The sequence below is a fragment of the Coregonus lavaretus genome (assembly GCF_964263955.1).
Source record: "Coregonus lavaretus genome assembly, chromosome: 22".
Classification (NCBI taxonomy): domain Eukaryota; kingdom Metazoa; phylum Chordata; class Actinopteri; order Salmoniformes; family Salmonidae; genus Coregonus; species Coregonus lavaretus.
Window position 1 is genome coordinate 5,342,009 of NC_140009.1, and position 23,996 is coordinate 5,366,004.

At 44.9% G+C, this 23,996-nt stretch overlaps 3 protein-coding genes across 9 annotated transcripts in view; 1 reads left to right on the plus strand and 2 right to left on the minus strand.

Annotated features, from left to right (window-relative positions):
• The window catches only part of LOC311149472 (uncharacterized protein), a gene marked incomplete at both ends in the record, with an annotated part of 790,865 nt that overhangs the window by 510,988 nt on the left and 255,881 nt on the right, over positions 1-23,996 (minus strand). The gene's annotated exons all lie outside the window — the stretch shown is intronic.
• LOC311150203 (uncharacterized protein) lies at positions 1,042-4,504 on the minus strand. 7 transcript variants are annotated; one of them, XM_084187549.1, is made up of 5 exons: positions 4,419-4,504; positions 3,633-3,833; positions 2,758-3,034; positions 2,360-2,470; positions 1,042-2,183 (listed from the first exon to the last, which is right to left on the minus strand). In XM_084187549.1, the coding sequence occupies exons 3-5, from the start codon at positions 2,994-2,996 to the stop codon at positions 1,283-1,285; spliced, it is 1,251 nt and encodes a 416-aa protein (XP_084043675.1). In that variant the 5' UTR covers positions 2,997-3,034; positions 3,633-3,833; positions 4,419-4,504; the 3' UTR covers positions 1,042-1,282. The 7 variants fall into 7 exon arrangements, with proteins under 7 accessions (XP_084043675.1, XP_084043677.1, XP_084043676.1 ...); XM_084187551.1 differs by having other exon boundaries at positions 2,758-3,031; positions 3,610-3,777; positions 4,419-4,492; XM_084187550.1 differs by having other exon boundaries at positions 3,633-3,777; positions 4,419-4,466.
• Positions 3,734-23,233, plus strand: LOC311150204 (nuclear transcription factor Y subunit alpha-like). Its single transcript, XM_084187552.1, has 9 exons — positions 3,734-3,821; positions 4,779-4,878; positions 6,266-6,412; positions 6,597-6,773; positions 10,702-10,831; positions 10,966-11,120; positions 12,493-12,666; positions 17,081-17,191; positions 20,258-23,233. The coding sequence occupies exons 2-9, from the start codon at positions 4,801-4,803 to the stop codon at positions 20,318-20,320; spliced, it is 1,035 nt and encodes a 344-aa protein (XP_084043678.1). The 5' UTR covers positions 3,734-3,821; positions 4,779-4,800; the 3' UTR covers positions 20,321-23,233.

Sequence of the window (23,996 nt, forward strand, 5' to 3'; positions counted from 1 at the left end):
GGGGCGGGGTCTGTCTAGTATGGGGGCGGGGTCTGTCTAGTATGGGGGCGGGGTCTGTCTAGTATGGGGGCGGGGTCTGTCTAGTATGGGGGCGGGGTCTGTCTAGTATGGGGGCGGGGTCTGTCTAGTATGGGGGCGGGGTCTGTGCCTTCCCAATGAGTGGAACTGTACGTACTGTCTATAATAGATTCTAAGTGTGCATCCCAAATGGAACCTTATTCCCTATACAGAGGACTACTTTTGACCTGGGCCAATAGGATGCACCCTAGATATCAGATGTCTGTGTAAGGACCAATAGGATGCACCCTGTTGCATCCACTTTGTCATTGACACCACTAGATTGCACTTACTGTAATTATGTCAATAAGGATTTCACCTCAAATGAAGCTCCCTTCAATACCAACTACCCTTTTGTTCAGGAGAACTGCTCTGTGACTACTCTCCCATCCATAAAGCAGTGGGAAATGGAAACATACACCAATTTGATTCCCTTGTCATGCAATACAACTTGATTTGTCCGCTGTGAAACAGACAAATGCAATGTTTCATCCAATTTATAATCCAACCTATATTTGGTGTTTGGTTTGTACAATACCATCTCTGCACTTGCACAGGACTGAAAGATATGGCTAAATGTCGATTGGCCTTAAAGCCAACACCTGTACTGTAGTCGTTAACACTGGGAAGACACTTGTTCTCAATTATTAATTCCTATTTAATCATGCTGGTTTTATGTCTTGATTTGAGAGGTGAGACACTTTTCCTACATTTTAAAATGGCTATATAAAGAAATAATTGTGATGATTGCTCAATTGTTGAATCTTGGTATCGGCTGTATATCTCTTGTTCTGTATATTTGAGACAATTTTGCTTTGGGTTGGACGACCAATAAATTAACTTGTCCCTTTGAAATTTTTGCCTCATTTTTTCTGGACTAACAATGTGTTAAAATTACATTTCATGCCAATGTCAACATGTGCAACATTCAAGAAAACAATTAAATTATAGAATTAATTACAATCAAAACTTGTGACTAACCCATACATTGTAAATAGTGCTTTATTGGTTTGCGGCATAATCAGTCTCCGGCATCTTCCAACAGAAGTCTACTGCATTGTATTTATGAACAACATTAACAACACCAATTTGTAAGTCGCTCTGGATACGAGCGTCTGCTAAATGATGTAAATGTAAAATCTCAGGCTACTTCTGAAAATGGCACACATAGTGCCCTGGTCAAAAGTAGTGCACTATATAGGGAATAGGGTGCCATTTTGCCATCTCAGATTCTGTACAGGAAGTTTCCTACACTGTCAAAGAACTCTTTCCCGTTCTGTACCACCGGCGAGGGCTTTGTTGACAGCATTAGTTCCTCCAGTTCTTCCTCTGAAAACACCCTTCCATCCCATCTCTCCTCTTTCTCCTCGACCTTCTCCAACACATTGTCCTCTTCCTCCCACTCCTCTCTAGAGTTGTCTTGTCCTGAGGTGCGTCTGATGTGCAGGGTTGGTGATGTTGAGAGCTGGGTGGGTACTGAGCTGAGAGGAGCAGCAGGACTATTGGCAGTAGTCATCATGGCTCTTGGGTCAGGGCCATCCTCCAAGTCCCTGGCTATCAGACTCTGGCTACTGTGGCTAGCCAGGGTGACCAGGGCACCAGTGCCACTTCCTATGGGCAGCATGGCTAGTTTGCTACTGCTGTGTCCAGAGCCAGGCAGCTGTGATCTGCCCGGTCCCTCTGACCCTCCACCACCAGGTAGGGCTTGCTGCCTGCCCTGCCCCCCTGCTCCACCCCCAGGTAGGGCTTGCTGCCTGCCCTGTTCCCCTGCTCCACCCCCAGGTAGGGCTTGCTGCCTGCCCTGCCCCCCTGCTCCACCCCCAGGTAGGGCTTGCTGCCTGCCCTGTTCCCCTGCTCCACCCCCAGGTAGGGCTTGCTGCCTGCCCTGTTCCCCTGCTCCACCCCCAGGTAGGGCTTGCTGCCTGCCCTGTCCCCCTGACCCTCCACCACCAGGTAAAGCCTGCTGTCTCAGCCTGGCCCACACGCTGGCGTCCTGTTTAGCTTTCCTCTCTGGGGTGGGGATGAACTTGCTCCTCAGGACTCGTAGGATGACGTCACGATGGACGGAGAATCCCTCGGCCAGACGGTCAACGGTCCATTCCTCTGGTAGCTCCTGCTTCAGATACCTGGGGTGTAGTCATTGGTGTAGTCAGTCATTGGTGTAGTCAGTCATTGAGGCAAAATGTTCACAACATTGCAGATAGAGCTGACACGACTCCCTAGTCTACCTGACAGACAATCAAACACGTCATACATATGTAATTTATTTCGGAATATTTTGTAACATTTCACCCTTCCTCACCTGACCTGCTCCATGGCGTCCCAACTCAGCCTCCTCTCTGGAGCTCCAGACTCAGTCAGCTGTCTCCTGACTATATGGTACTTCACCGTCCTCCGTCTCCTCCTCTCTTCACTACACAGGGAAGATGATGACAGACGGCATTAGGCCTAGTTGCATTACGAGTGTGGAGTGATGACTTAATAAATGTATGATATTATCTTAGATACTGTGTAGGCCTATCACTGACTGGGTGAAAGTGGCTGGTGTGTAGATTGGCACCCTTCAATAGCCTGGTGGTCCCAGATCTGTTTGTGCTGTATGCATCGCCAACAGTCTCATGGTTGTTGTCAGAAAGACAGCTCAAAAAGACCTGGGACCAAGCTAAGCCTATGGTTCAGTTTAGGATAAATGTTTCTCACCTGAGCACAGCCTGGACCTTGTCGTCTACATCGTCCATATCTGGATCTTCTTCTTCAAACCTCTCCTCCTTCCCTCGGTGTCTGTGGGCTGAGGTCCTGTGTGTCTGGCTCTGTCCCATCCAGGCCTTGCTGGCATCTCTGCTGACATGTCGACTACAGTTCCTTGTAGACACTGTGGGCATCACTGACAGTTTGCCAAGCCTGGATGCTATCAAGGAGACCATCCTGAAAGACATCATGGCTATTCTGAAGGCTCACCACTGGTCACCAGACACTACTGGATGAAGAAACACAGGGTCAGAAATGCTCAACATTTTCTATCTAGCCGATTTGCCCAGCACGTCCATTCAGGTCTGATCTAGTTAGCTACTTAGCTAAAAAGTTCAGCTCGCTGAAATAACCTCAAAGCCAATGGAAAGTAACCTTGGCTAGTATACAGAGCCAAATACCTTAGCTAACTACATACGCCTCTTACTGCTACAGCCGATTCACATCTCACAAAGTATTCAAACAATAGCCAGGTGTCTAGCCAACATAGATAGAAATGATTAACAATTGTATTCACCCAAATAAGATTATCCTGCTTTCTTTAGCAACATTTCAGTCTAGACCTGCTTGTCTCGTGGAAACAATGTAGCACTTCCGCAAACAGAGTCGCGAGTGGCAAACAACCTATATTTCCTCATACTGCCATCTACTGGAGTGGGGTGTTGAAAAAAACTATACATATCAGTGACTACTTGGTCGAAAATACCAAACAACAACAAACCATAATTTATTTAAATGTATCGATATTTATGAATATTAACCCATGTATGTATGCAGTGGTAACATTTGGTAAAGAGAGATTACCATTGAGGTAGGAGATTACATACTGAACCAATTGCGTCATCTGCCGGGTTGTAGATCGGCAATCTTCGTCTTTCTTCGCCTCAACGATCACATGCGTCTCTTCGGACGTCGCTGTTGTTTCATTTGCGCCATTTTGTCTGCTCACTTTGGTGATTGGGCTTTGGAACCCTGTACTGGAGCCAATCAGAGGGATACCGGACAGCGAAGAAACGGTAATAGAAGCCCTATGGTAGTTGTCAGCACGGATTGGTTTGTCATTGACCAACCAAATTACTAACTCTACAAAATACAGGAATCGAACGTTGAAGCATATCAACGTTGTATTTTTTGAACTGTAAAGATTTCAGTATGATTTTAGTACAACAAATTCCGTGCTACATAACCGGAGGGGCGACTGAGACATATTTGCATGATACAACGTACAACGTTAGCTTTGAATAAATCCAATAAATAATGTGCTGTTTTGTAACATTCATGCATTTTCAACATGCATCCGTTCTTTATGTGAGCCTTTACAGCCCACTGAGATAACATGCTAGCTAAGCTAACTAGCTAGTCAACTATCCAGCCAGCCAGTTACCTAATGTAATTTTTGCGCCTTATCTCAAGCTAGCTAACGTTAGCTGTGAAGCTAGCAACAGTAAAGCTAGCGAACAACAAAGACAAAACAAAGCACACGCTGCAAGATGTCCTTCAACAAATCTTAAACGTTAGCTAGCATTTGTATTCGTTTGCTGAATTATGTACTATGTAGCCCATTCTGTTGATTTCAAAAATGTCAAAATCAAACAATTTTATTTGTCACATACCAAATATTAAGCAGATGTTATTGCGGGTGTAGCGAAATGCTTGTACTCGACGATGTACTCCCCTCCCCTCAGCTAAATCATTACATGAGGAACAAGACCCGGAAAACACATGATTCTTTGAACGCGTGTGTTCCACAAATCCCCTGAAATGGTGACTGTTTAGCTAGTCCACCTAATACCCAACAATCAATCATAGTATTTTTCCTCTTATATGTGACTACAACAACCTCGTAGCCTATGATTGCTTGTGTGACCGTTTGGGTTTGACATCCCAGCTTGTTTTGGAGATTCACTTGTATGCATAATTTGTCACTCTGCCTCCAATTTGATTGACCAAACTCTGTATTTTGACAATGATAGGAAGGACTGTGACTAACTGACCATGGAGTACACCACCGCCACCACCTCGACTGGGGAGCAGATAGTCGTACAGACATCCAATGGACAGATCCAACAACAGGTGAGGGGCAACGGTTCCAGCCTGAGCTGGTGATTCTCAACCAGACTTTACTGCGGTACAACAACTGAATACCATGAGAAGTGTCCTTTTATTAGGCAATTGATTTATATGAAATAATTACATCGAATCTCTGAGACTTCTGGGATGAGTCAACTCTAGCTGTACCTTGTTCTGTGTTCATTAGGCACCAAACATCAGAGAACTGAATGAAACAGGGAGGGACTACCTGGATTTAGGGGCTTGTCAAATAAGAAATGCTCATTTCTGTTTTCCGTTACAAAAAATGCTTTGAAACGGTTTCAGTTTTTTCGTGCCCTAATGAACATGACCTTGTCTGCAGACTCAGGGCACAGTGACGGCTGTGCAGCTGCAGACCGAGGCGCCGGTATTGACGGCCTCTGGCCAGCAGGTGCAGACACTCCAGGTAGTGGTGTGACCGTCGGTCTATGTATTACATCGCACTGCGTTAGTGTCACAGTGTCACAGCATGCCTCTCGCCTACCATGATTACCATGCCCCATCTCCGTGGTAGCTGCCCTAGCATGCTATCGCTGCTCTGAGCTGCATGCCCCAGCTCAGTGACTTGATTGAGTTAGTCCGAGTCATCCACGAAGGTACTAGCAACAGTCTGAAACATCGGATTGACCATCATATTATGGCCATTTGCCAGAGTTGTTCACCATCGTTCACGCTATGATCCACTTACACTGTCTACTGGTTCATGTGTTCATCATTTTACGGTCTAAAACAGGAATTACATTCTAAGTCTTAATGACATGCTTGGTGTTATATCAGTGCTCTGGCTGTGACATGAAACTGCACAGTTATAGTATACACTGAGTGTACAAAATATTATGAACACCTGCTTTTTCCATGACATAGACTATCCAGGTGAAAGCTATCATCCCTTATTGATGTCACTTGTTAAGTCCACTTCAATCAGTGTAGATGAAGGGGAGGACACAGGTTAAAGAAGGATTTTGTATCCTTGAGACATGGATTGTGTACGTGTGCCATTCAGAGGGTGAATGGGCAAGACAAAATATTTAAGTGCCTTTGAGCGGGTTATGGTAGTAGGTGCCAGGCGCACCGGTTTGTGCCAAGAACTGCAATGCTTCTGTGTTTTTCACGCTCAACAGTTTCCCGTGTGTATCAAGAATTGTCCACCACCCAAAGGACATCCAACCAACATTGGCCTGCATCCCTGTGGAATGCTTTCGACACCTTGTAGAGTCCATGCCCCCAACGAATTGAGGATGTTCTGAGGGGGGGGGGGGGCAATTCAGTTTTAGGAAGGTGTTCTTAATGTTCTGTACACTCAATGTATATGATTATCTAGGAATTAATGTATCAACTTTAACCATCTCCCCCCCCCCCCACACCACAGGTCCAGGGCCAGCCCCTGGTGGTGCAGGTGAGCGGAGGGCAGCTGATCACGTCGTCAGGGCAACCCATCATGGTGCAGGCTATGGGGGGGGGGCAGGGACAGACCATCATGCAGGTGCCAGTGTCTGGAGGACAGGGACTGCAACAGGTGAGGAATGGGAGGAAACCATAGAAATATAATTACTAGAACCCATTCAATTATGAGAATCCAGTCAAATTGCAGTGTTCTTAGGGTCTTTTCCCCATTCTAGTAATCATATTCCTTTGAGCTAGAGTCGGGAGTTGGCATGATATTATGAACACGCTATCATCTGATCATGTTTCACTGTCAGATCCAGCTACAGGGTGGACAGCAGATCCAGCTGCAGAACGGTCAGACGATCCATCTAGGGGGACAGCAGATCCAGCTGCAGAACGGCCAGATGTTACAGCTAGGGGGACAGCAGGGTCAGCCCCAACAGATCATCATCCAACAGCCACAACAAGCCATCACAGCCGGACAGAACCAGGTACACACACACACACACACTCTGAAAGGTATACACCTAGACACACTTCTAATGACACACTTCCTGTATTGGGACAATGTGACACCATCAGCATTTAAGTCTGAATTTGAACTTACTTTAGTTCAACCTCCACATGATGAACTACAATGTAAGTACAAATCTCTTATTGACACTGATTCATGGGTCAGCTGATCCAGCTGCAGCAAGACCACAGATGTTTAGCTTCAATCCTATGCAATATACACAGTACACTCAGTGGTCCGATTGACTGTTAGAATGGGCAAAACGAGTGACCTAAGAGACTTTGAGTGTGGTATGATCGTCGGTGCCAGGCGTGCCGGTTCCAGTATCTCAGAAACGGCCGGCCTCCTGGGCTTTTCACACATGACAGTGTCTAGGGTTTACAGAGAATAGTGCGACAAATAAAAAAACAGTCAGCTGCAGTCCTGTGGGCGAAAAACAGCATGTTGATGAGGGGTCGAAGGAGAATGGCAAGAATCGTGCAAAAATAACAGGCGGGCCACAAACAGGCAAATAACGGCATCTCGGAACGCACAACTCGTCGGCCCTTGTCACGGATGAGCAATTGCAGCAGACGACCACACCGGGTTCCACTCCTATCAGCTAAAAGCAAGAAGAAGCATCTCCAGTGGGCTGGCGATCACCAACACTGATGAGTGGAAAAACATTGCCTGGTCCGACGAATCCCTGTTCCTGTTGCATCATGCTGATGGCAGAGTCAGGATTTGGCGTAAGAGTCCATGCTCCCATTCTGCCTGGTGTCAACGGTACAGGCTGGTGGCGGTGGTTTAATGGTGTGGGGAACGTTTTCCTGGCACACGTTAGGTGCCTTGATAGAAATTTAGTAACGTTTCCATGCCCCGAAGAATTCCGGCTGTTCTGGAGGCAACGGGGGTTGGATCCGGTACTAGATGGGTGTGCCTAATAAACTGGCTACTGAGTGTATATACCTTTAAAAAGGGAAAAATCCCCTTGTTGGTTCAGTCCAATAGGAATTATATTATAATTATATATACAGTACCAGTCAAAAGTTTGGACACACCTACTCATTCAAGCGTTTTTCTTTATTTTTACTATTTTCTACATTGTAGAATAATAGTGAAGACATCAAAACTATGAAATAACACATATGGAATCATGTAGTAACCAAAAAAGTGTTAAACAAATCAAAACAGATTTTATATTTGAGATTCTTAAAATAGCCACCCTTTGCCTTGATGACAGCTTTGCACACTCTTGTCATTCTCTCAACCAGCTTCACCTGGAATGCTTTTCCAACAGTCTTGAAGGAGTTCCCACATATGCTTAGCTCTTGTTGGCTGCTTTTCCTTCACTCTGCCGTCCGACTCATTCCAAACCATCTCAATTGGGTTGAGGTCGGGGGATTGTGGAGGCCAGGTCATCTGATGCAGCACTCCATCACTCTCCTTCTTGGTAAAATAGCCCTTACACCGCCTGGAGGTGTGTTGGGTCATTGTCCTGTTGAAAAACAAATGATAGTCCCACTAAGCCCAAACCAGATGGGATGGCGTATCGCTGCAGAATACTGTGGTAGCCATGCTGGTTAAGTGTGCCTTCAATTCTAAATAAATCACAGACAGTGTCACCAGCAAAGCACCCCCACACCATAACACCACCTCCTCCATGCTTTACGGTGGGAACTATACATGCAGAGATCATCCGTTCACCCACACCGCATCTCACAAAGCCACGGCGGATGGAACCAAAAATCTCAAATTTGGACTCCAGACCAAATGTTCATTGCTTGTGTTTCTTGGGCCAAGCAGGTCTCTTCTTCTTATTGGTGTCCTTTAGTAGTGGTTTCTTTGCAGCAATTCGACCATGAAGGCCTGATTCACACAGTCCCCTCTGAACAGTTGATGTTGAGATGTGTCTGTGACTTGAACTCTGTGAAGCATTTATTTGGGCTGCAATTTCTGAGGCTAGTAACTCTATATAAAATATATTTTGATTTGTTCAACACTTTTTTGTTTACTACGTAATTCCATATGTGTTGTTTCATAGTTTTGATGTCTTCACTATTATTCTACAATGTAAAAATAAAGAAAAACCCTTGAATTTGAATGAGTAGGTGTGTCCAAACTTTTGACTGGTAGTGTGTATATATTATATACAGTGCATTCGGAAAGTATTCAGACCCTTAGACTTTTTCCACATTTTGGTACGTTACAGCCTTATTCTAAAATGTATTAAATAAATAAAAATCCTCATCAATCTACACACAATGCCCCATAATGACAAAGTGAAAACAGGTTTTTAGAAATTATTCAGACCCTTTGCAATGATACTCGAAATTGAGCTCAGGTGCATACTGTTTCCATTGATCATCCTTGAGATGTTTCTACAACTTGATTTGGAGTCCACCTGTGGTAAATTCAATTGATTGGACATGATTTGGAAAGGCACACACCTGTCTATATAAGGTCCCACAGTTGACAGTGCATGTCCGAGCAAAAACCAAGCCATGAGGTCAAAGGAATTGTCCGTAGAGCTCCGAGACAGGATTGTGTTAAGGCACAGATCTGGGGAAGGGTACCAAAAAATGTCTGCAGCATTGAAGCTCCCCAAGAACACAGTGGCCTCCTCCATGGAATAAGTTTGGGACCACCACGACTCTTCCTAGAGCTGGCCGCCCGGCCAAACTGAGCAATTGGGGGAGAAGGGCCTTGGTCAGGGAGGTGACCAAGAACCTGATGGTCACTCTGACAGAGCTCCAGAGATCCTCTGTGAAGATGGGAGAACCTTCCAGAAGGACAACCATCTCTGCATCACTCCACCAATCAGGCCTTTTATGGTAGAGTAGTCAGACGGAAGCCACTCCTCAGTAAAAGTCATATGACAGCCCGCTTGGAGTTTGCCAAAAGGTACCTAAAGGACTCTCAGACCATTAGAAACAAGATTCTCTGGTCTGATGAAACCAAGATTGAACTCTTTGGCCTGAATGCCAAGCGTCACGTCTGGAGGAAACATGGCACCATCCCTATGGTGAAGCATGGTGGTGGCAGCATCATGCTGTGGGGATGTTTGTCAGCGGAAGGGACTGGGAGACTAGTCAGGGTCGAGGGAAAGATGATGTCGGGCAAAGTACAGAGAGATCCTTGATGAAAACCTGCTCCAGAGCACTCCAGACCTCAGACTGGACCTAAGACTTCTGCAAAAAAGAATGGGAGAACCTCCCCAAATACAGGTGTGCCAAGCTTGTAGCGCCATACCCAAGAAGACCCGAGGCGGTAATCGCAGCCAAAGGTGCTTCAACAAAGTACTGAGTAAAGGGTCTGAATACTTATGTAAATGTGATATTTCATTTATTTTATATACATTTGCTAAAATTTCTTAAAACCAGTTTTTGCTTTGTCATTATTATGTATTGTTTGTAGATTGATGATGGAAGGGGAAAAAAAACACATTTTAACCCATTTTAGAATACGGCTGTAACGTAACAAAGTCTAAGGGTCTGAATACTTTCCGAATGCACTGTGTATTATGATTATTATGATTATATTCTATATTTCTTAATTCCTTTTCTATTTAGTTGTTGGAATTGTGTGTTGTTTTCTATTGTTCTGTGTTACTGCACTGTTGGAGCTAGGAACATAATCATCTCGCTACACCCGCGATAACATCTGCAAAATATGTGCACGGGACCAATACAATTTGATAGAGTTTTGAATACAGTTTATAGCATTAAGGAGATAGAATGGGGGGGGGGAAGGCCCTGCGATAGTCGCCTGTCCCTGTACTTGTACAACAAGCTGCCTCACACTACAGACACAGGAGATAGGCTCCTGCTCCTATGAGTCGTTGTGGCTCGCACAAGCCAAGGCTCATGCAAGGCTACTTCCGTTACTTGTCACCGCATATGACCCGGTCCTGTTTGTTCCTATAGGGCCAGCAGATCCAGCTGCAACAGGGCCAGCAGATCCAGCTGCAGCAGGGCCAGCAGCTTGCGCAGACGGCTGATGGACAGACCATCGTCTACCAGCCAGTCAACGCAGACGGCACCGTCCTTCAACAGGGTAGGTTTACAGGACGGCCACACGCACACCGACATGCATGGACGCACACACACAAACACACACACACGCAAACAAACAAACAAACAAACAAAATGGTGAAGGTGGTGGTGATAAGGAGGCCTTTTTCTCCCCAGGAATGATCACCATCCCAGCAGGCAGCCTGGCGGGGGCCCAGATGGTACAGGCAGGGGGGGCCAACACCACCACCACCAACAGTGGACAGCAGGGCACTGTGACCGTCACCCTGCCGGTCTCAGGCAACATGATGAACGCCGGTGGCATGGTCATGGTAAGGCCCCCATCAGGGATACCCAGACATCCTGTTACCTAGATCACTGAGGGGGTTGGGTCACAGGGTGTGTTAGTACCTGGTTATTACAGAGCCTGTAGTGTGTTAGTACCTGGTTATTACAGAGCCCGTAGTGTGTTAGTACCTGGTTATTACAGAGCCCGTAGTGTGTTAGTACCTGGTTATTACAGAGCCTGTAGTGTGTTAGTACCTGGTTATTACAGAGCCCGTAGTGTGTTAGTACCTGGTTATTACAGAGCCCGTAGTGTGTTAGTACCTGGTGATTACAGAGCCCGTAGTGTGTTAGTACCTGGTTATTACAGAGCCCGTAGTGTGTTAGTACCTGGTTATTACAGAGCCCGTAGTGTGTTAGTACCTGGTTATTACAGAGCCCGTAGTGTGTTAGTACCTGGTTATTACAGAGCCCGTAGTGTGTGAGTACCTGGTTATTACAGAGCCCGTAGTGTGTTAGTACCTGGTTATTACAGAGCCTGTAGTGTGTTAGCACCTGGTTATTACAGAGCCCGTAGTGTGTTAGTACCTGGTTATTACAGAGCCTGTAGTGTGTTAGTACCTGGTTATTACAGAGCCCGTAGTGTGTTAGTACCTGGTTATTACAGAGCCCGTAGTGTGTTAGTACCTGGTTATTACAGAGCCCTTAGTGTGTTAGTACCTGGTTATTACAGAGCCTGTAGTGTGTTAGTACCTGGTTATTACAGAGCCTGTAGTGTGTTAGTACCTGGTTATTACAGAGCCTGTAGTGTGTTAATACCTGGTTATTACAGAGCCTGTAGTGTGTTAGTACCTGGTTATTACAGAGCCTGTAGTGTGTTAGTACCTGGTTATTACAGAGCCCGTAGTGTGTTAGTACCTGGTTATTACAGAGCCCGTAGTGTGTTAGTACCTGGTTATTACAGAGCCTGTAGTGTGTTAGTACCTGGTTATTACAGAGCCCGTAGTGTGTTAGTACCTGGTTATTACAGAGCCCGTAGTGTGTTAGTACCTGGTTATTACAGAGCCCGTAGTGTGTTAGTACCTGGTTATTACAGAGCCCGTAGTGTGTTAGTACCTGGTTATTACAGAGCCCGTAGTGTGTTAGTACCTAGATTTAGTGAGATGTCGGGCATAGAATTAGATATTACACAATAGTTTATCTCTGTGGAATGGGGTGTTTTGATCTGAAATAATTGTTGCAAATTACACCAGCGATCTGTGTGTTTGTTAGTCAGATATTTTATGTGCTCTCTCTCTCTCTCTCTCTCTCTCTCTCTCTCTCTCTCTCTCTCTCCCTCTCTCTCTCTCCCCACTCTCTCTCTCTCTCCCTCTCTCTCTCTCCCCACTCTCTCTCTCTCTCCCTCTCTCTCTCTGCTAGATGATGCCTAGTGGGGGTGCGGTGCCTGCTATGCAGCGTATCCCTCTACCTGGGGCTGAGATGTTAGAGGAGGAACCGCTGTACGTCAACGCTAAACAGTACCATCGCATCCTGAAGAGAAGACAGGCCCGCGCCAAGCTGGAGGCAGAGGGCAAGATCCCCAAGGAGAGAAGGGTGAGTAGCATGGATTAGGGTAGGGGTTCGGGTTAGTGTATTACGACAGGCCCGAGACAAGCCTGAGGCAGAGGGCAAGATCCCTGAGGAGAGGAGGGTGAGTAGCATGGATTAGGGTAGGGGTTCGGGTTAGTGTATTACGACAGGCCCGAGACAAGCCTGAGGCAGAGGGCAAGATCCCTGAGGAGAGGAGGGTGAGTAGCATGGCCTCTCTCTCTCTGAAGGGCTGTTGTCACTATGGAGTATGGGAATTGATCATGTCCTGCTGCTGGACTGAGAGCATATCGTAGTGTTGTTCGTAGGGCTACACGGCTACATTATTGAATACTTTAACAACTTTACCTCCCAGATTGGTCAAATGAGTTGTGGTTAGGGGTGTAACCGTACACGTATTCACACATAACCGTTTTGTACAGGACCTCCTGTGAGCCTGAATGAATACATTAAAAATATATTTATTTACAAAATAAAAACACTAGGCCTATAGACTATGCTGCGTTTTATGTGGAGTAAATCTGAGCTAAAAAAAACAACAACATTTCAGGCTATTCCTTTAAAACAATGACAACCTATCACACGTTGTAATCAAAATTCTAATTCTTAATTGGCATTTTTCAAACTGTCCTTATGTGAGGCGCAGCCGTTAACTAGTTCTGTACGATGGCGGGTGGTGGGGTCGATTTAAACCAGGAGGATTCTCCATCATTGTTTAAATCTCCAGTTTGAGAACATTTCGGCTTCCCAGTACATTACAACGGCGATGGACAGAGAGAGTATGGTCGCCACTGCTCAACGAGAATAGCCTATGCAGCTGCCAACACACTTTTACATTTGAGTTATTTTAGCAGACGCTCTTATCCAGAGCGAACTTACAGTTAGTGAGTGCATACATTTTCATACTGGCCCCCCCGTGGGAAACGAACCCACAACCCTGGCGTTGCAAGCGCCATGCTCTACCAACTGAGCTACAGAGGACTACATCATCAAATATGTTAACGCGTTTATGCCGACATCTCTCCAGTATACCGGATCGAGACGGAAACGCATTCAAGCAGACCTTGGCAGCTGATTCTGACCGGGCCAAAGTAGGGTTGGGTGGCGTACCGTATTTGACTATATACCGGTAGTGATTCACGGACCGGTTTGAATTGTTACTTTACCTTCTATAACTGTATTTCAATGTTTGGTTTGTTAAATGTGATACGCAACTACGGCGCGTATAATGTCCGTTTTTTTATAGTTTTCTCTCCGTTTGCTACTTGAGGCATCTCTCTTCCTGCTGCTACATGCTGGGAACCACACCAAGCCCCGCCCCCTGTCACTCAAGGAGAGAGCGGTTGTTCGACTACAGAGTCGAGAGCACTTTCTTGCCGTTCACTCTGCATGGTCAGATGGATGCAACAATGTTGTCGACGTGCTGCTTTCCACAAGCGTTCTATACGCTATTCGTTTTTATACAACGGGTGGTTCTAATCCTGGATGCTGATTGGTTAAAACCGCATTCCAGCCGGTGTCTGTTCCACAAGTTCCCACCGGCTAAATCTATGAGATTGAAATGCGTATTTACTCTGTTCCATCTGACTGCGCAATTTATATACTACATCTACACTGTAAAAAGCATCTAGACATTATACATTTACATTTTAGTCATTTAGCAGACGCTCTTATCCAGAGCGACTTACAGTTAGTGATTACATATTTTTTATATACTGGCCCCCCGTGGGAATCGAACCCACAACCCTGGCGTTGCAAACGCCATGCTCTATCAACTGAGCTACATCCCTGCCGGCCATTCCCTCCCCTACCCTGGACGACGCTGGGCCAATTGTGCGCCGCCCATTAGTCTCCCGGTCGCGGGCGGCTGCGACAGAGCCTGGATTCGAACCAGGATCTCTAGTGGCACAGTTAGCACTGCGATGCAGTGCCTTAGACCACTGCGCCACTGCGTGTGTGTGTTATCTCCCATTTTCTCAAGGATGATCAATAGAAACAGGATGCGCCTGAGCTCAATTTCGAGTCTCCTAGCAAATGGTCTGAATACTTATGTAAATAAGGTATTTCTGTAATACATTTGCTATTTTTATTTATTTTCAAACTGTTTTCGCTTTGTCATTATGGGGTATTGTGTGTAGATTGCTGAGGATTTTGATTTATTTAATCCATTTTAGAATAAGGCTGTAATGTAACAAAATGTGAAAAAAGGGAAAGGGTCTGAATACTTTCCGAAGGCACTGTATTGGCACGACTTCGTCTCCGGCCTAACAACACCCCTGCCAATATATACTCGAAACACCGGCTTTTCGGGCATTGTCGCTGAATTATGCCATGGCATTATACCATTGGCTTGAAGGGCATTCTAGAGCGTGCATTATTTCCCTATAACGCACAGTATATTTGCACGGTAGAATTCAATGGCTATAGTTCATTCTTACATGTTCTATATTTGAGCTGCTTTTGAAAGGAGAAGTCGAATTTGAAAACATTATTGGCATTGTTGAATTCGATTTTCATAATAGCAAGCTAGGACTGATGGTTTGGTTAGCTAAAGGAGCAAGTCTGTTTGTTTGGTTACCAAGGTAACTACTGTAGCTATTCTAGTAAACGTGCTAGCTACTTCAGTGGACGTTGATCACATTTCTAGCTGTAAATTAGTTAAATTATAGCCACGGTATAAAAGGGTTATAATCAGCTCGGGGCTCTATGCGTTCTCTGGAAAATAATGCAACTCTGTGGAAGGTCAGTTCCACTCCGCTAGCGTGTTGTGGAACACACCTTCCACGTCGTTCATTATTTTCCAGAGAAAGCATAGCCCCTCGTTGATTATACCTTACGTGTATCTTACTGTCTGCAAACTACTATCTGTTAGTTTTAGTCTTCTCTTAGCAAGGTGTTGCTAAAGTGATAGTTGGCCATTCTCGATGGTTGAGAATAGGGGGTTTCAGCACCTCTTGAAAGGGCCCGAGTGACGTTACTAGCTTCCCTCTTGCACCCGTTTCAGCGAACAAGTAGTACCCGCTCTATATAAGCAAACCAAAGCCGAAGTATTCAATTAATTGGCGATGCACCATGTGTTGCGCTTACTTAAAGGCCCAGTGCAGTCAAAAACATGATTTTCCTGTTATGTATATATTTATACGCTATGTGGTTGGAGTAACACTGTGAAATTGTAAAAATTTGGATAATGCCCTTTTATTATTATTATTTTTTTAATTTTAGCCCCTTTTTCTCCCCAATTTCGATCTTGTCTCATCGCTGCAACTCCCCAACGGGCTCAGGAGAGGCGAAGGTTGAGTCATGCGTCCTCCGAAACATATGACCCGCCAAACCGCGCTTCTTAACACCCGCCCGCTTAACCCGGAAGCCAGCCGCACCAATGTGTCAGAGGAAGCACCGTTCAACTGACGACCGAAGTCAGCCTGCAGGCGCCCGGCTAGTTTCCAGTTTTCCCCCTCCCCACTCAGACCACTCCCAGACCGTCCTAGCAAAATTCTTGCTTGACAAATTGCTCCTTGCTAAGAAGCAGTTTTTTGTTTATTTTTGACCATTTATAATTGAGAACAATCACAGTAAGGTACTTAATTGTTACCCAGAAATGATTTGATATTGAGATATAAACGGCTGCATTGGACCTTTTAACAGTGGCAGCCCCGTCACATTACCCCGGAGTGGGAGATGTACAGCGCTACAGACATCGCCCCCTTTATGAGTGTCACAAGTGTGCATCTGGTACTGAAGGAGGCAGTGTCATGGTGCGTTCGTATCCAAGTGGGAAGTGGGAATTTACCACATACGAGACTGGGAAAAATCCACTTGAACGGCCCTCCAAATTGTAATTACTGGTTTGAAACTGACTATCATCCTGAGCACCCACTTCTCACACGGGGACCTCTGATGTCACCTACTAAGAAAATGGCCTCTATAACAGCATTTTTGGCAGTTAAACGCAACAACAAAACAGTATGTATAAAAACCAATCTATTAATTTTTGAACATGATAGCTGTACTTTTATTTTATTTGCCAATCTGTGTTTCTCAACGAGTTCATATCACATGAATGGAACTGGTATTTACGACTTTACGGTAAATTCCCACCTCCCACATGGTTACAAACACAGCATCAGAATGGAAACTTGAGAGGCCCAACATAACAATCCGGTCACAACAGACAATGCCAGGAACATTGTGAATGCTGAACATTGTGAATGCTGAACATTGTGAATGCTGAACATTGTGAATGGCATTTCATTTTCCCGCTGTACTGAAACCAAACCGTGACTCCAAAACCGCAATACGTACCGAACCGTGGGTTTGGTGAACCGTTACAACCCTAGTTGTTAGTGACTCTCTTTCTTTCTCTCTCCCTCTCTCTCTCCCTCTCTCTCTCTATCTATCTATATATCTATCTATCTGACAGAAATACCTGCATGAGTCCCGTCACCGCCATGCCATGCAGCGCAAGAGGGGAGACGGAGGACGCTTCTTCTCTCCCAAGGAGAGGGAGGAGATGGCCCTGGCCCTCGCCCAGGTAGGAGAGCTGGAGAAGAGGAACCAAAAGTAGAAATTCAGGAGGGGATGGTTTGAGATCCTACTGGCTACCTCAATCAGCCTCCTCCCCATAACCGCCATTATACAATTTGAATTGAAGAGTCCTTACTAAGTTCTTCAGGCTTTATACAATACACATAAACCTAGGGCTACAGACAAAAATTCACTGGTGCCACTAAGTTCTTCAGTTGGTGGCACCAGCCCATGATTTGGCGTCACACAATAGAAACATTTACATTTTAGTCATTTTAGCAGACGCTCTTATCCAGAGCGACTTACAGTTAGTGAGTGCATACATTATTTCATACAAATGTGTAATCATCTTATAAAGTCATTCCAGTCCAATATTTTAGCAAAATCAGAAATTCCCCTCATATTATACGAGGGCTTTCAGATTTGACCAATTTACCACACTATTTCCGCATAAAACTGTCAAGTCATGGTTGAATCAAGCCACACATTTTCACGACAAATTGGACAAAATCATTGCATATTGCCATGCAAAATGTCAGAACAGCCACAGCAAAATCAAGCATTTTGGCCCGCAAATATCACAAAAACCCTGCAAAATCCTGGAGGGACTATCATTCACAGTGCTTTTGTAGTGTTGAGAAAACGATGCTAATTATGCTGTGGAGAACAAGGGAATCCGCTGGACGCTGTACTTTGATCATAAAGGTTTATTATATCAAAGGGTTACAGCGTCGATTTACAGACATCTGCCGACATCTGGAGAATAACCGGCTCCAATCTCTAAATATGTTATTCTCCCCGTCCTTTGTCCCAAACCATAGTATATATCCTATGTAACCTGATATGGGCGTTTTCCCCTACGGACCAATCCCAGGACTCCACCTAACAGACTTCCTCTGTTTTAGGGTGCCCCTATAGAACTACTCTCCAGATGCTTCCCTTAAGCTGAGTCAACATCCTCTAAGACCTTTTGCAAACGTCAGCGAAGTCATATATTGTTCAGATACCACACTTTATTAAAGGTGCACTATGCAGACATCGCTCCGCCATTTCCTGTTTGCAAAAATTCTAATAGTTGGCCTAATTTCAGTTTATGTGACAAAACAAGCAAGTATACTGTAGAGAATAATTGTACCATCAGTTGTTTTATCTAACATGTTGTGATTCAAATATTTTGATGAGCAACCTAATCCAGTTATTGTCATGGATTTTGGGTTGACAATTAGGCTTTTGTTGTTTTATTTTACTGTTAAAATAACTGCAGTCGGCATGCCAATTGCACAATCCCTCACAACTTGAGACATCTGTGGCATTGTGTTGTGTGACAAAAATGCACATTTAAGAGTGGCCTTTTGCTGTTTAGTGTTGCCCGTGCTGTTTAATCAGCTTCTTGATATGCCACACCTGTCAGGTGGATGGATTATCTTGGCAAAGGAGAAATGCTCACTAACTGTTATGTAAACAAATGTGTTTACACATTTTGAGAGAAATAAGCTTTTAGTGAGTATTTATTGCAGCTCATGAAACATGGGACCAACACTTTACATGTTGCGTTTATATTTTTGTTCAGTGTAATTTGTAAACATTTAGAAAAACATAATTCCACTTTAACATTATTACATTTACATTTAGCAGACGCTCTTATCCAGAGCGACTTACAGTTAGTGAGTGCATACATTATTTATATATATATATATATAATTATTTTTTACTGGCACCCCGTGGGAATCGAACCCACATCCCTGCCGGCCATTCCCTCCCCTACCCTGGACGACACTGGGCCAATTGTGCGCCGCCCCATGGGTCTCCCGGTCGCGGCCGGCTACGACAGAGCCTGGATTCGAACCAGGATCTCTAGTGGCACAGCTAGCACTGCGATGCAGTGCCTTAGACCACTGCACCACTCGGGAGTAGTGTGTGTAGGCCAGTGACCAAAAAAATATTTATTTAATCCATTTTAAATTCAGGCTGTAACACAACAAAATGTGGAAAAAGTCAAGGGGGGTGAATACTTTCTGAAGGCACTGTAGGTAGAATCGTACGCTACGAAGAAATCTTCCTTTTTATTTTTTAATGTTGAACATTTTCAATATTTTTTCTTTACCCTTTTAAAATGTGTAGTAGGTTGTGCAGATCAGTAAAAAAACAAACCCCAAAATTTTTTGAGGCAGAAAAATGTGAAGAGAGCAATGGGTGTGTAGACTTTCATTAGCGACTGTGTACATGTTTTGGTTGCATGTGTTGACTGGTACCTTCATCCTTCCTCTCTCTCCTCCCCTCTCTCTCTCCTCCCCCCTCTCTCTCTCCTCCCCCCTCTCTCTCTCCTCCCCTCTCTCTCTCCTCCTCCTCCCCTCTCTCTCTCTTCCTCCCCTCTCTCTCTCTCTTCCTCCCCTCTCTCTCCTCCCCTCTCTCTCTCTCTCCTCCCCTCTCTCTCCTCCTCCCCTCTCTCTCCTCCTCCCCTCTCTCTCTCCTCCCCTCTCTCTCTCCTCCCCTCTCTCTCTCCTCCCCTCTCTCTCTTCCTCCCCTCTCTCTCTCTCTCCTCCCCTCTCTCTCTCTCCTCCCCTCTCTCTCTCTTCCTCCCCTCTCTCTCTCCTCCCCTCTCTCTCTCTTCCTCCCCTCTCTCTCTCTCTCTTCCTCCCCTCTCTCTCTCTCTTCCTCCCCTCTCTCTCTCTCCTCCTCCCCTCTCTCTCTCTCCTCCTCTCCTCTCTCTCTCTCTTCCTCCCCTCTCTCTCTCCTCTCTCTCCTCCCCTCTCTCTCTCTCCTCCCCTCTCTCTCTCCTCCCCTCTCTCTCTCCTCCCCTCTCTCTCCTCCTCCCCTCTCTCTCTCTCTCCTCCCCTCTCTCTCTCTCTCCTCCCCTCTCTCTCTCTCTTCCTCCCCTCTCTCTCTCTTCCTCCCCTCTCTCTCTCTCTTCCTCCCCTCTCTCTCTCTCCTCCTCTCCTCTCTCTCTCTCTTCCTCCCCTCTCTCTCTCCTCTCTCTCCTCCCCTCTCTCTCTCCTCCCCTCTCTTTCTCTCCCTCCCTCGCTCTCTCTCCTCCCCTCTCTCTCCTCCTCTCTCTCTCCTTCTCTCCCCATAGCAACAGGCAGAGCTGGCCGCCCAGGCAGAAGACTCTGTAGCCCAGATGGTCCGTGTTTCATAGCATTCTACACACCGACGATGTCTTCCTCCGTCACTAGGCTAGGGCGATATACCGTTTATACCGTATCCCGGGTATTTCTAAATACCGACAGTATGATTTTCAATACCGTTTAAAAAATATATTATCATATTTTTGTTTGGGGCGGCGTGCTACGCCACTGCTTATAACTAGAACTTTAGTTTAACTATAAGAAATCTAAAATGTGTCAATTAAATGATATCCTGTTCAGGGCACCAGCTATGCATTTGGTTTGCTAACTTGCTAGCTAAGTGGCCAGATGTCAAGATACATCTTCTTGGTTACTGCAGACATTCATACCCCTCCTCAACCATCCCGCCCAGAGGGATACCTGACCCGGCTAGCCAGCACCCAGCTACACCACCTCTCCTCATCCAATAATAATAATTGATTGGATTTATATAGCACTTCACCATACACTCAAAGTGTTTTACAACGTAAGGGGTAAACTCATCCAAGACATCACTCACCACAGATATGGAGCTCCTATCTGGGTGATGCCATTTTGCGCCAGAAAGCATAAACCTTCCACCACCTCCTGCCCCTTACGCAACCACGTTATCCCTACGACTGGGATTTCTCAACGAGGGGTCACTATGAATGAACTTTAACCCTTGACCTGTTACTGGAACTGTAGTGCTCTGTCCTGGAAACAAAGACTAAGGTTACAACTATGAGATGTTTTACCTTCATAATACCCTGGTCAATGACTTCATGTTTGCTGAAGCGATCATAACTGATGGTAGTTAGTTGCAGAATACATTTAGTTGGTCGTACAGGAGCTCATTTTTTTGATGTATTTCACAAATGCAAAGACTGTTTACAAATTCAGCTGTAAGAGTCAAAATTATGGTACAGTTATTTTTGCCCTCTATGTATCTTGTTTGTTGAAACATGCGACATCATAGAAGCCCAGCCTTGGTCCATAGGGATTTTCTCAACTCAAATATTGAAACAATTAATGAAAAATTGATATTCGTTAGAACGTTTTTGGAAGTGTTTTTCTCATAAAGAAGCATAGAGGAACATTTGAATTTCAGTTTACTTCCTGAATTGAAATGGAATTGACCCCAACACTGCTTTTCAGAAGGCTTTTTCAATATCCAGTCCCCAGTTGTTTGTACAGGGAATGTACAGTCGTGGTCAAAAGTTTTGAGAATGACACATATATTAATTTTCACAAAGTCTGCTGCCTCAGTTTTTATGATGGCAATTTGCATACACTCCAGAATGTTGTGAAGAGTGATCAGATGAATTGCAAAGTCCGTCTTTGCCATGAAAATGAACTTAATCCCCAAAAACATTTCCACTGCATTTCAGCCCTGCTACAAAAGGACCAGCTGACATCATGTCAGTGATTCTCTCGTTAACACAGGTGAGAGTGTTGACTAGGACAAGGCTGGAGATCACTCTGTCATGCTGATTGAGATAGAATAACAGACTGGTGCTTGAAATCATTGTTCTTCCTCTGTTAAACATGGTTACCTGCAAGGAAACAGGTGCCGTCATCATTGCTTTGAACAAAAAGGGCTTCACAGGCAAGGATATTGCTGCTAGTAAGATTGCACCTAAATCAACCATTTATCGGATCATCAAGAACTTCAAGGAGAGAGTTTCAATTGTTGTGAAGAAGGCTTCAGGGCGCCCAAGAAAGTCCAGCAAGCGCCAGGACCGTCTCCTAAAGTTGATTCAGCTGCGGGATCGGGGCACCACCAGTGCAGAGCTTGCTCAGGAATGGTAGCAGGCAGATGTGAGTACATCTGCACGCACAGTGTGGCAAAGACTTTTGGAGGATGGCCTGGTGTCAAGAAGGGCAGCGAGGAAGCCACTTCTCTCCAGGAAAAACATCAGGGACAGACTGATATTCTGCAAAAGGTACAGGGATTGGACTGCTGAGGACTGGGGTAAAGTCATTTTCTCTGATAAATCCCCTTTGAGATTGTTTGGGGCATCCGGAAAAAAGCTTGTCCGGAGAAGACAAGGTGAGCGCTACTATCAGTCCTGTGTCATACCAACAGTAAAGCATCCTGAGACCATTCATGAGTGGGGTTGCTTCTCAGCCAAGGGAGTGGGCTCACTCACAATTTTGCCTAAGAACACAGCAATGAATAAAGAATGGTACCAACACATCCTCTGAGAGCAACTTCTCCCAACCATCCAAGAACAGTTTGGTGACGACCAATACCTTTTCCAGCATGATGGAGCACCTTGCCATAAGGCAAAAGTGATAACTAAGTGGCTCGGGGAACAAAACATCGACATTTTGGGTCCATGGCCAGGAAACTCCCCAGATCTTAATCCCATTGAGAACTTGTGGTCAATCCTCAAGAGGCGGGTGGACAAACAAAAACCCACAAATTCTGACAAACTCCAAGCATTGATTATGCAAGAATGGGCTGCCATCAGTCAGGATGTGGCCCAGAAGTTAATTGACAGCATGCCAGGGTGGATTGCGGTGGTCTTGAAAAAGACGGGTCAACACTGCAAATATTGACTCTTTGCATAAACTTAATCTAATTGTCAATAAAAGCCTTTGACACTTATGGAATGCTTGTAATTATACTTCAGTATACCATAGTAACATCTGACAAAAATATCTCAAAACACTGAAGCAGCGAACTTTGTGAAGACCAATATTTGTGTCATTCTCAAAACTTTTGACCACGACTGTATTTTATACAACCTTCTTCATAATAAAAACTAGATGTTTGTTGTTGCATTGATGTCTGACTACCCATGTACTTTGTCTGTTTTACTCTACCGGGTCTTTATTTGAAAAGTACATTTTATATTCTTCTGATTCTGAAGGACAATACATGTGTTTTTGTGGTTTGCAACATTGTTTGACTGTGAACTCTTGTGTAACATATGTTTAATTAAATTGTATTAAGTTCACTTTGTCTTTTTTTGTGTGTGTTTCATTGATCGTATGTCTAGGGTGTGTAATGTGTGTGTGTGTTCATATTTTTTATTTTATTTATTAGGGTCCCCATTAGCGACGCCAATGGCAACAGCTAGTCTTACTGGGGTCCGACATATAATGAAAACGACATTACAGACAAAATACTTAAAAAAACATGAACATGTGGTGTGTGTGTGCATCTATCAGTTACACATACAGTGGGGAGAACAAGTATTTGATACACTGCCGATTTTGCAGGTTTTCCTACTTACAAAGCATGTAGAGGTCTGTAATTTTTATCATAGGTACACTTCAACTGTGAGAGACGGAATCTAAAACAAAAATTCAGAAAATCACATTGTATGATTTTTAAGTAATTAATTTGCATTTTATTGCATGACATAAGTATTTGATCACCTACCAACCAGTAAGAATTCCAGCTCTCACAGACCTGTTAGTTTTTCTTTAAGAAGCCCTCCTGTTCTCCACTCATTACCTGTATTAACTGCACCTGTTTGAACTCGTTACCTGTAGAAAAGACACCTGTCCACACACTCAATCAAACAGACTCCAACCTCTCCACAATGGCCAAGACCAGAGAGCTGTGTAAGGAGATCAGGGATAAAATTGTAGACCTGCACAAGGCTGGGATGGGCTACAGAACAATAGGCAAGCAGCTTGGTGAGAAGGCAACAACTGTTGGCGGAATTATTAGAAAATGGAAGAAGTTCAAGATGACGGTCAATCACCCTCGGT